General features: G+C 48.8%; 4 protein-coding genes across 4 annotated transcripts; all 4 read right to left on the bottom strand.

Moving 5' to 3' along the window:
- Window positions 1-2,809: 2,809 nt before the first annotated feature.
- On the bottom strand, window positions 2,810-4,354 carry PtA15_6A129 (uncharacterized protein; the record flags this gene model as incomplete). Its single annotated transcript, XM_053169801.1, has 2 exons — window positions 2,810-3,709; window positions 3,794-4,354. The coding sequence occupies 2 exons, from the start codon at window positions 4,352-4,354 to the stop codon at window positions 2,810-2,812; spliced, it is 1,461 nt and encodes a 486-aa protein (XP_053021056.1).
- Window positions 4,355-4,453: 99 nt separating this feature from the next.
- On the bottom strand, window positions 4,454-4,789 carry PtA15_6A128 (uncharacterized protein; the record flags this gene model as incomplete). The annotated part of the gene is made up of 1 exon (XM_053169800.1): window positions 4,454-4,789. One exon carries the CDS (start codon window positions 4,787-4,789, stop codon window positions 4,454-4,456), a length of 336 nt encoding a protein of 111 aa, XP_053021055.1.
- A 2,919-nt stretch (window positions 4,790-7,708) lies between these two features.
- Window positions 7,709-9,663, bottom strand: PtA15_6A127 (uncharacterized protein; the record flags this gene model as incomplete). The annotated part of the gene is made up of 5 exons (XM_053169799.1): window positions 7,709-7,772; window positions 7,844-7,878; window positions 7,971-8,277; window positions 8,375-8,919; window positions 9,022-9,663. The coding sequence occupies 5 exons, from the start codon at window positions 9,661-9,663 to the stop codon at window positions 7,709-7,711; spliced, it is 1,593 nt and encodes a 530-aa protein (XP_053021054.1).
- Window positions 9,664-10,152: 489 nt separating this feature from the next.
- Window positions 10,153-11,682, bottom strand: PtA15_6A126 (uncharacterized protein; the record flags this gene model as incomplete). The annotated part of the gene is made up of 7 exons (XM_053169798.1): window positions 10,153-10,201; window positions 10,295-10,785; window positions 10,862-10,965; window positions 11,099-11,245; window positions 11,306-11,431; window positions 11,500-11,513; window positions 11,615-11,682. 7 exons carry the CDS (start codon window positions 11,680-11,682, stop codon window positions 10,153-10,155), a joined length of 999 nt encoding a protein of 332 aa, XP_053021053.1.
- Window positions 11,683-12,069: the final 387 nt, after the last annotated feature.

Below are 12,069 nucleotides of genomic sequence, written 5' to 3'. Positions count from 1 at the left end.
AGCGACCTTCAGTTAATTTTTTCGCGGTTATTGTTATTGCTAGCACGCGGATAGCCGTGTCACGGTTATCGTAACTGGCCTTTCTTCATAAGGCTGTTACTGGTAAATTAACGAGTTATTGTAATGAAAGGCCAATTTTTCCCTAGAATGGCCCTTTCATACAGCTGTTACTGGTAAATGAACACATTAATGAGCAATGAAAGGACAAATTTGCCCTAAAATGGTCTTTTATTGCTCAATATCTTGCTCAATAACTGCTGCTCTGGGCATAGATATCATAGCTTCCTTGAAAAAAAAACTCTCCCTGAGTGTGTTATCAATATTGCACCATATTTCACAGTGGTCACCAGTCCGGTTATCGTAGAGTGACCAAAAATTGCTACAATAACGCTACTTTACCAATAACTGTAAAGTAGTGACCCACCGTTGCAGCATGTAATACTTGCCAACCAGTCCAATTGATCAATTTTTTAAAAAAATGTTTGTAAACACCTTAAAATGTGTCCTAAAGTTTTGTGAATTTCAATTGTGAACCCCCCTATTAAGTTAGCCTGCTTTTGAAATCAGTCTAAAACCCTTGCTAAAAATTGATGGCTGCTCATGCAGGTCTATGCACAGGTATTCTAGAAAATAAATAGAGTTCTCAGCAAGACCTCCCCTGTAAAGGCCTTGCTGAAGGGAATGCTTATGCAGTATTTTTTTTAAGTTTATGCATGAGGAAGCGTGCATGAGATTTGAAACCATCCGTGACAAGCAGCCAAAATCAGGCTAAAATGAACCCCCTATTCAACGTGCAACTTATTTTAGGTGACTTGGGTAAGGATCATTACAGAAGGAGATTCCAGGCGGGAGTCAATCTGAAGGTTGGGTTTAAAGTTAGGTGTGGATTTTTGTCTGCATGTGCTTGAAAAACCATGAATTATGGTGTTCAAAGTTGGTTTGCATAATTTTATGCATGCATAAATCATAAAATCATAAAATCTTTTTTGCAGGGGATATGACTGTCTGATTATGTGATACAAAATTTCCTCTAACTTAACACAAGTCCCCCCTGGTGGGAGCGCTGTGGCTGGCGGCGAAGCCGCCCCTCCCGCAGGGAGGGACTTGTGCATTATCCCAAATTTTACGCGGGAGCAGAAAGTTCATTTGGCTGAGAGGTTTTTAAAATTTTTATAGCTCCTCCCCCAGCCTCTCCACCAATATGCCCTATCTGTACCCTATGCTACTTTTCTTTCTCTACAATTTGGTCTACTCAGATTTTTTCTATCTCAATCTGTTGACCTTTTCAAAAGATCAAAAATGCACAAGTCTTCCAAATGAGGCTCCACTTGTTTGGGACTCCAGGAGTTGTTTTTCTGGCTACAAGATAGATAAGTGGTTCAAATTCCTTGCAAGAACAGAACCTACAACTCTGTGTATTCAGTTTTTCTATATTGGTTGGGATTTTTAGTGTAGCAGATCCTTTCTGCTCCTGCTTAAATCAAGACATAACTCATAAGCCTCTCCTGCAGAGAGCCCTCCGGGCGGGGTCCCCCAGACCCTCCGCCCGAGAGGCTTTGTTAAGCTAGAAATTTCCTCACCAAAATATTTTTATGATTTTATGATTTATGCATGCATAAAATTATGCAAACCAACTTTGAACACCATAAATGCAAGGTTGGCCTAAGGTTTGGTGTAAAGTATAATTTAAAGTTAAGTGCATAGCGAAACCAGAAAATTTGAGAAAAATCCAACCATTCTGCAAAACACAGTATTTCCAGGGCGGGGAAAGTTGTCATAACATCACGGGAGAGGTAAATAGGAATGGACACATGAATGAATTGGCAGCAAAGGGAATGAATGTAAACATGGAATATCCAGTCTTCTTCGGTTGAGAGAATGATTAATTCAAGAAGAAAACAGCTGGGATTTTCTATATTTGAAAGTTTTGATGTACCGAGAACTTAAAGCCAACACAAATACATTAAGATGAATGATCGATCGATCATCCTAGATTTGGTCGGTAGTTATATTACTCGGATTGCAGCGGTCGATGTGAAGAGCAGTTGTGAGTGAGAGGGCCACTGCGGGCGTTCAACTGGCATACCCACGAAAAGAATGGTCTGGGATGGTGATCTGCAAGTGTGCCGCGACTTACAGGTCTAGTGGTCTGACAAGAAAAGAAACTCGAAAGCAGAGTTTGCGATTGAATTGCCGAAAGAGAGGATGAATCGATCAAAAAACACTTGAGATGATGCTGGGGAATCAGTGACCGAAGGCATGGGAAGGTGTGAAAATCGGCTGCAGTCGATGTGATGCAGTGAGAGAGGTTGAGGAGGTGAGAAATCGAGGGAGGAGTCGGGACAGGTACATACTCGTTGGGAAGGCAAAGGCAGGTGGGAGGAGTCGGGACAGGTAAATACTTGTTGGGAAGGCAGCACAAGCCTGAAGAGGGAAGTCGGGCGGAGGTGGAAGGCTGTGGGCCGTAGTCAAGACTTGCGCAGCCCAACAAAGTGACCGCACGGCCAAACCCCTCCCTCGCGGGGGCGGGGGGTCCCGAAGTTCAGCGGGTTTGTTCAAGCACGAGCCGCAGCCCGGCCCGGTTCTATGCGGGATGGCCTCCAGCGGGTATACTATCACCCGGGGCCCAGCATAGTAAAGGAGCTTTGTGCTGATCTGATTTCACTAACACCTCAAAACTGACAAAAAGAGGGAAAAACGAAAACAAATTGTTGAGCGTGTGAAAGATAAATTATTTAAGTAAATACATGGAGACAGATTCCAAGTCAACAGAACAGGATGAAATAAGCAGCCCAAATAAGCAACAGAGCTAGTCAGCGGTCCGGACTTTTTTGGCGGGGCGATTATTATTGTTAATGGTGGGGTGATTATGGTGGGGGTTAAGCAGGGAAGGTTTCCGTTGGATGGGGGCGGTGGGGTAGCGGATAGCGGACTGAATAGGGGCCTTGACAGCCGGAAGCTGGCCGGGATTAAGGATGGTATTTTTAGGAGGATAGGAAGGCTTGGGGGGAGCGGGACGATTGACATGGGAGGGAAGGATCTTGTTGGAGGGGGGCTGGAAGGGCCGGGTCTGGTGGGGCCGGCTGACGACCGCGGTGCTGGTGTCTGCATCGGTCTGGAGACTGGTGTCCGTAATCAGCCCGCTCTCGTCCGGCGAGCCCCCCTCGGGCTGGGGCTGTTGCTGGACGGCACAGAGCACGAGATCGATCGACTCGGCCTGGTCGAGCTCGGCCAAGTCGGCCTCGTCGAACTCGAAATACTTGTCCGAAAGCGTCGGAGGGGGCGGGGCTAGCCGCGTCTCTTCATCTCCCATCTCTGATTCTTCTCCTCCTCCGCCGCCTTCTTCCTCTTCTGCTGGCTCATCCTCTGGCAGCTTTCGTTTGTCGGCTAGTGGTCTCGAAGGAGCCGTTGGTGGATTCTTCTTGTCGGCTGAAACTTGGAGGGCAGGCCGAGGAGGGGGAGCAGCTAGTGGTTTTTTGGGCGGAATCGGGGCGGCCGCTTTATATGAAATCGGGGCGGTCGGTTTCGAAGCAACTTGAGCGGCCGGTTTGATGAGTGGTTGGGCTGGTCGACTAGGCTTCTGTGGCACTTTCTCCTCTTCAGATGCCGACTGATTCTCGGACGGCTTGAAAGACTCCGATTGTGCGGACGAGGTTCTAGTGTTGCCAACATGTTCAGGTCGATAGAGTTTTGAGGGCATAAATTTCTCCTATGCCAAGCAACATGTACAAAAAAAAAGATCACTTGACACATTAGAATGAATTAAAGAAGAAAAAACGGAAGAACAGCACACCTTTTGTGCTTGCATAGTTTTGATATTATTGAGGTAAGTTTTATCATACAAACAATTACCCATTAAGTTGCCGAAAGTTCTAAGGGTACGTTTCAAGGCGTCCGTGACGGCTTCCTTTTTACACTTATCGAGGGCGTCAGCCTTGCTCTTGGAATTCTCGAGTTTGCCGTAGCCGACGTCCTCATGGGAGCCGCCGTTTCTGAGGGAGATCCTGACGGTGGCAGAGACGCCGACATTGAACCTGCCGTCGGCGGTCTGGTCTACGAAGTCGACCTCGATGGATTTCGTCTCGGACGACCATCCGTCAAACCCGAACACCTCGTTCGCTAACGCAATCACCCGCCAGCCCTCGATGTATGTCAGCTTGCACCCGCCCGCGCCTGGTCGGTTCGAGAGATACTCGGGGCCCAGCTGCTTCGAAAGGATCGACTGGAGCTGCGCTGGTTGGCGGGCTGGGTGCGGATGGCCGGTGGATGTGGATGATCCGGCGATGGGATAGGTCGGCTCTTGTTTTCCATTCGGATCCTCAACGCCTGGCTTTTGGTCGGTATGGTTGTACATGAATCGGGTGGGTAGGTGTGAGGATGTGGTGGTTTCTGCGCTGGTTGGGGCTGGCCGCTGGCGTGGAGGAGGTCATGGGAAAAGTCCGGCTGAGTTTCTCTACCCGGCGCGACTTGACGCGTCTGTAGTCCGGGGGTCAATCCGGGGGTTGAGGGCCTTTCCGCGGGCAAAGTTTACCACAGCAAAAACCGAATGACGCATCGAGCTGAATAGCCTTCCCAGGTCTCCAAGCAAATCGGACGTCGCGATTGAAGAATTCGTGGTGACGGAAGCAAAAAGCGTAGTCACGGAAGCGGGTCCAATCGAGCGGAGGGAGATGGTTTCTGAAGCGGAGGGGATGGGTAGGAGCCAGTCATGCTCAGTGAGTCGAGCCAGTCCACACAGATCGCCCGACACTGATCTTGGCCTGCCACCTTCCCTTCTCCCCTTCCCCATCAGCTGTCGTCCACGCCTCCCATATCTGCCCGACCTCTGTCTCGCCCCGGGAGATGTCTTCCCGCCGGGCCCAGTCGCTCACGATCGTCAGTCCGCACACTCAGTTCAAAAGATACGATGGACCAATTACTGAAAATTGGAAGCTCAAGAGGGGCAGGAGAGGTGTCAGCCTCGAGCGTGTTGAGGTAGTTTCTCAACACACCATAAGGCTACAATCTGATTGATTGGCTATACTCGTTTGGGACTCTAAGAAGCACTCTAGCTGCGCACGGACCTCGCTCCTCTTTGGTTAGAATTATTCAAGTAGGCACCCTCTTCCCCCCAGCTTATTCACGATAGATTTCTGAAGGACGCGGAATTACCAAGCCCAACAACCTCTTACGACAAAGCGTCGTGGTTGGACCCAGACTGCCTTTCTCTCCTTAGAGCCGGCCAGAACAGTGATACCACACCGGCGGTTCTACAGAAAACAAGGACCAAACATGAATAAATATGTATATTGAACATGTAAACTCAAGTTTGTATTGTACGCGAACTTATCAAAGTCCCTCCAAGGGGGCCCGAAGGGCTCTCCGCAGGAGGGACTTACACCTAAGCGGTGAAAGTTGGCATGGCAGGGAACAAATTTGAGGCTCCATGAAGGGTTTTTTTTTGCATCAGTTATGGTATTCAAAATTGCATATGCCACTGTTCACATAAAATCATAAAGCCCATTTTGGCTGGGAGATGTCAATGTGCATAAAACTTAAAGTGACATCTCCCAGCCAAAATCACAGTTTATGATTTTATGTAAAAAAATCTTATGCAATAAGGGTGTTCAAAGTTGAAATCATATTTTTTTCAAATCATAAAATCATAAAATCATAACACTTTTGAGTGATCATTTTTTATGTACCATTTTAGAATTGTTGCTCTTTTTTGAGTGATTGGGTGTTACACATTTTTTTTAGATTAAAATTTTATGAATTTATGGTGTTATAATTTTATGCAGTCAACTTTGAACACCCCTAATTTTGAATACCATAAGTGATTTATTGTCTTTTTCAAAAACCTTGGTCACTTTTTTGTTCTTTTGTTTTGGTAAATCCTTGCAGATCCCATATTTTTCTTATATACTTCTTGACAGGTGTCAGATGCGGCCCAAGACTAAATCTCACCTCAGAGCCATTGTCCTCCAGAAGAAAGTGAAGGAGTTGACTTCAGTAAAAAGCAAGTTCATATTTGGAACCAGAGCCAAAAGAATACCCCTCCTGCCCCTCCTCATGGTGCTGGACAGCTGCCCTCAGCCTGAACGGAGGGGCCGACGGAGCCCGGGATCGTTACACCAGCTGCAAGGACAAGAGAGATGTGGCATAATTGAGCCCAAAGTTAATCTTAAAACTGAAAATAAACCCATACAATGAAACAAAAAAGAAGAAAAAGTGACCAAGGTTTTTGAAAAAGACAATATACCCCCATGTCATGGTTTTTTTGCATGGTATGTTACACCAAAAGATAGAGAGGAAGTAGGGCTTCATCTTCATGTTATCCTTATTCCCTCAGCTCTACATTCCTGTTTGTCCGGGTGCTCCAAAGGCAAACATGTACTGACTTGCTTGAAGATACCGCGATGCCATACTCTCACGAACTCACTGACACACACATGCAGTTTCAATTACAAACCTGAGATCAGCATAGGCTACTGAACATGATATGTCAGGTGGCTGTCTAAACTCTGAAAGGAAAAAAGATATTGGGGCAGTTTATCGAGTTACTCACTCCTCCCCCTCAGGAGGAAGTTGGATGGTTTGTTGCTTTGATTACACAATGAAGAAAGCAGATAATGAAACTTTTGAAAGGGCAGTCCCCTCCGCAACATGCAGAGCTTTCATGTATTGAAAATCAGGAGAAATAACTTGGTAAGATGAGGGAGAAATTGTGAGATTACTAAAAAAAGTGTGATTTTCTCAAAAAGTCACGTTCCTCCTGTGCCAAAGATCACCGCTTGCAGGCAAGTCCCTCCTGCGGAGTTTGCGGCGCGACCTCCTTGGAGGGACTGTGTTAAGTTTGTATTAGGGGGGTTCACAATTGAATTTTATAAAACTTTGGAGGGCAATTTAAGGCCTTTATGAACATAATTTTGAAATTTTGGCAAGATGTCCAGAAAAAGGCGTGACCAATCAATCAGTGCAATTTATCAACTTTTTAAAAATATGTTCATAAATAGGTTAAAATGGGTCCTAAAGTTTTACAAATTTCAATTGTGAACCCCCCTATTGTACGCAGTTAGGGTGTTCAAAGTTGACTTGCATAAAATCATAAAATCATAAAATCATAAAATCATAAAATCATAAAATCATAAAATCATAAAATTCTAAACAGAAAAAAATATGTTCCACCCAAACACTCAAATTACAGCAACATTTCTAGAATGGTACATATGAAATTATCACTTGAAAGTTTTATGTTTGTGATTTCAACTTTGAACACCTTAAGTGTGCCATTGGAAAATTCAACATAAAAATACATATTTACATGTATACATCACCACTATGTACACTTCTTGTTTGGTGGGTGAGAGACAAATATGCCAATATCACTACTTTCTATCTTCTATTTAAATATGCAAATTTTTCAACCAAGGAATTCCCATTAATTCTACATATAGACTGATGATATTTAGATCTAAAAAAGAGAGAGAGGGGGAGAGGAAGTAAAATTAAGGAGTAAGATAAGCAGAGATAGATGAATAAATATGAGGTTGTTGCGGTGCGAGATCTTCGCATGTTTTCTTGATCCTTAGACGTTGTGCTCGTGTGCAAAGCTCAGACATGAATGGGCTGAACGGAGAAGTATTGATGGACTCAAGTGACCGATCCTGAAGGTCTGACGGCTGCTTGCTCCCACCCACATGTCCCACGATGTTGCCGCGGGTGAGGGTTACGACTTCGGACAATCGTTGAACGGGGTTTTCTCGAGCAAGTCGATCGTCGCGCCCAGGGCCCTAAATCCACAATAAACATCTGTCAGGGCACGCGGGGTTTGGAAGAGATGGTGAGAAGGAAGAGGACAGACCATCCGAGTTCGATTGCGGTGATTTTCTTGCTGATCTACAAACCCAAAAGCCAAAAGGTAAGGATAAGTGGAAATGGTGCGAGTCAGGCAGAGGGAGAGAAAAAAAGGGTGGGCGGCAGGGACGCACGATGATAGGACGATTATGATCGACCTGGTAGCCAAGGTCAAGGATGGCGAAGATGAAGGACAAGTCGAGACAAGTTTCGGGCCGGTCATCGATCTCGGCAAGGATACTCTGGAGGTCAAGGTCGCGGAGGGCGGAGGGCGCCTTGTTGGCCCGGGCCGCCGCCCGGAGGCGCTCGATCTCCCGCTCGAATTTGCCCCCATCGGCCGCCGTCCGGCTGCAGATCGGCTCAATCAACTGCTCGAGCTCCCCCAGTGTAAATCTCTCCTTGATTCCTAACGGGTTCAACCGATCGTAAAAATACGACAACCTTGTGTAATACAATCCATAAGAAAGGAAAGACGTTAGTCGGGGGGTTTTTTTTTCTGCGCCCGTTCCTTTTCTCTGTAGGAGCATAAGGAACTGACGCGTAGATGGGTCCGTCGGCAAAAGCCACATCGAAACTAGGTTGATAGACGCCACCGAAGGCGCAAGGCTTGAGTTTACAGACGGCATCTTTGCCGATGACGAGCTCGACGACTCTGCGACAGGCAGCGAATCCGCCGCCCGAGCCAATGAATTCGACGATCTGAGGAGGCGTCGTGGATGGGGACTGAGGGGCGGCGGGGACGAGGGAGACCTTGCGGGAGACGAGTGGCTGGAGACAGGGGTTCCCGAGTGGGCCGAGGTTGGCGAGCTCGCTCCACTCGATCTTCCGCCGCCACACCTCTGCGTAGCCCACCATCTGGTGCACCGCCCGTCGCGCTTCCATTAATCCATACCCGAGATGTGAGTGCTGGTATAAGGCGTGCGTCTGGCCCCCGAATGCGAGCTCGTATACGTGTGCTCCAGGCTCGAGTCTCGTTCGCACTGGCTCAAAGACTATCTGCGTCGACGCCCCTCCCAAGTCCATCACTGCTGCCGTGGGGCTCTTGGTCTGTCCTGCTGGAATCGGGCCGATCGTCTTTAAGAGCTAAATGTGTATGTAGACAGAGAGATTCGCCGAGAGTTGTCTTTAGGTTGTCATTCTTCGCACGATGATGCTGGAAAGAATGTAGAGTTGATCGAGACATACGTAGTTGATCGTCACCCAGGCATAGACGCCTTCGTCCGCGCCATCCATGATCGAGACTGCCCCGGAGGGGGATAACTTGAAGGGCCAAGAGGCACGGAGCCAACGGGCGACTTCGTCGAGGATCTCCTTACTCTGGCTATCGCCGAGGAGTCTGAGGCCGGCGGTCGCCTTGACGGAGATCGGGGTACAGGAGCGCTGTTCGAGCGGGACGCCGTCGAGGGCAGCCTGGAGGAGTGGACGGAGGGACTCGGCGGCGTCGATCGGCCGGCCGGCATAGCTGGACAGGCCTGGCTGAGTCTTGAAGAACAGCTCGTTCTCCAGTTTCGGGAGGATGGAGGCCGAGGAGGGCCTCCTGGAAGTCGTCGAGGCTGGGAGACAGTACGAGAAGCGGTAGACGTGTATTCGGGATCCCGTCGAGCCGGCGTCGATCATGAGCGCATACCGAATGCTGGGATGTCCCGGCGGGGGGCGACAGTTGGGGTCGTTGGGAAGCGGGATGAGTTCGCTGGAGGAAGAGGCTGGCGCAGACGGGTTCCCGAGCCTGAAGACGATCGAGTAGGAGCAGGTGAAGACGACGATGATGACGAGCAGCGCGTTCCTCCGCCAGCCGCCATACCTGATGAAACGCTGGAACGAGCCCATGGTGGTCTGGTCTTTTCCTGAGGGCAGGATGGGGGATTGGGGATGGCCCGGGCGGAGTGGCTGGAGGGGATGGTAGGCTGCTGAGGAGGCGGAGGAGGAGGAGGAGGCGGACGAGGCGGACGGCATGGTCGAGGCTCGAGAGTGGGTGGCGGGATGGAGGAGAACGGGTGCATTGGCGAAGCGGGACAAACATGGACTCCCATCCAACCAAACTATGCATTAAAGCCAGGCTCAGCTGCAGACGCATGTTTCCTCAACTATCTATCAAACACGAATCAAAGAGAGAAACCACACAAACATAGTCGTACAAGAGCAGAATCAAAGATAGATAAATAAGTAGATTGATCACAGTGTAGCAGATGATATGATAGCAAAAAATAATAATAAAAAGGAGTCTGTCAACATTAAGCTTGAGGATGGTACTGGCAAGCAAAGAAAGGTTGAGAATTGGATGCTGTCATGCCTTTTTTTTAGAGGGGAATGGTTGGATTAAGGATGCCGGGTTAAGGCGGTGAGATGCCTCATCATCAATTCATATCTTCAGGAAGTCGACAGGACGGAATTAAGGAGGGGAGAACGGTCAGCTGGGGATGGACTCCAAAAAGGAAAGAAAAAAAAATACGAGACTGACGTAAGGATAGTCAAGGCACTGCTGGGGACGGTCCGGATTAGGTTCACGCCCATTCCGTGGTAGAGACCAGCAAAGCCTTCGTTCTGGACGATGATCCGGAAGACCTCGCGTAGTTTGGGATAGACCAATTTGGAGGGTTTGGGAGGATGGGAGGAGGAGGTGGTGGAGTCGCTGGCAGACTTGAGGGCATGGACTTGTAAGCGGGTGCGTAGGACCTCGTGGGGATAGGTGAGCAGCGAGGCGAGCATCTTGGAGGCCGCCGAGGCCATCAGGATCTGGCTCGAGGGCAGATCGTCCGCCGGCTGCTTCTTGTAGTACAGCTTGATCTGCTCGTACAGCGGGAACTGGATCGCCACATGGGTCACCCCAAACAGACTCGGCACCAGGCCCCGATAGAATCCCCTGAGTCCCTCCTTGGCATGGATCCTGCGAATCGCATCAAACGTGTGCCGGTAGCGTTCCGATTGTGGGTCCCGCATCACGCGCTGAGTCTGGAGAAACAAAATCATGATACTCTCTCACAGCTGATATACATATATAAACAAGAGAGAAGAGACCTCTACAAACCATGAAGCGGGTCTTGATCAGCCAGAGTGGATTGGTAGCGATCGTCGAAGTAGCGCCAGCCGTCATGGCGGCCAACACGTGGGCAACGGCATCTTCCTGATGATCTGAAACAGGAGAACCAGAGTCTGGTCAATGGGTCCAGTCCTAATATGTAGATTATCGAGTGATGTAATGAGACTAGATGGTGCAAGATGAGGGTGGCAAGTGTTCTTCGATGGCTCAGCGCCGGGGACTGACTCGGTCTTGAGTCAGCCAACTTGGCCTTTGCGGCATCGTAGATTGTGAAGTATATTGCCCAGGTGGGCAGGTAGCCGATGATCGTTGGGCCCAATCCACGATACAGTCCCCGGAAACCCTCCTCACGCCAGATGATCCTCATCGAGCCTATCCAGACCAGTTAGAAATCTTAGCAAAGACATAAAGAAAGAAAGAAAAAATGCATACCAAGTAAGCCTTCATAGTAGTCCACGGCTTGGTGTGAGGTAAACAGTCCACCCTGAGCTTGTAATTTTGTCTTGACCACGTCCAACGGACATGTGATCACACTGCTGACCAAACCAGCCCCAGCGCCTACCAAGGGTTCGAGTCAGTCTTCATGTTTATGTTATTGGGTCGATGCAGAGGAGGATAAGACGGACCGGAGATGATCGACCTGAATGAGCGCGCGAAAGGAAATAAATACCGACGAAACGAAAAGGGATGAGAAGGCGGCAGTTGAAGCAGAAGAGTGGGTGAATGTATGCTACTGCTTACTCGGTCCCAATCAGATAACTCCACCGACCTCCGCCTCTATCATCCAGATCCTTGAGGAGCCCACGCATCCAAGCGCATGCGGAAAATCAGCCGCCTCGAGAACTTAACTGGATCAATCGATGTCCCGCTGGAAAGTAGATCTGTCTATTGGATAAGCCGTCCGGGAGATTTGTTTGCTAGAGCTCCGATTATGTGAGTCCAACGACGAGGATATTGGGCGTGCCGGTCGATGTTTCCCCGATTGGATGGCTGGTTACTGGTGGGATGGAAAGGTCGGGGCTCGAAGGGTGAGGAAGTGTGATTTGCTGGTGTTGGAAGTGGTAGTGTGCAGGTGGGGTGGGGGTGGGTGGGAGATCGGCGAGCTGAACTGCAAACGCCCGACCGGGAAAACACAAAACAACCCCAACCAACCCAAAAAAAACACAACAACAAAAAACCCAACTTATCATTCAACT

This window comes from Puccinia triticina, chromosome 6A, assembly GCF_026914185.1.
Source record: "Puccinia triticina chromosome 6A, complete sequence".
In the NCBI taxonomy this organism is placed as follows: Eukaryota; Fungi; Basidiomycota; class Pucciniomycetes; order Pucciniales; family Pucciniaceae; genus Puccinia; species Puccinia triticina.
The sequence above is the reverse complement of the archived record's forward strand: the minus strand, read 5'-3'. Positions and strand labels throughout refer to the sequence as shown.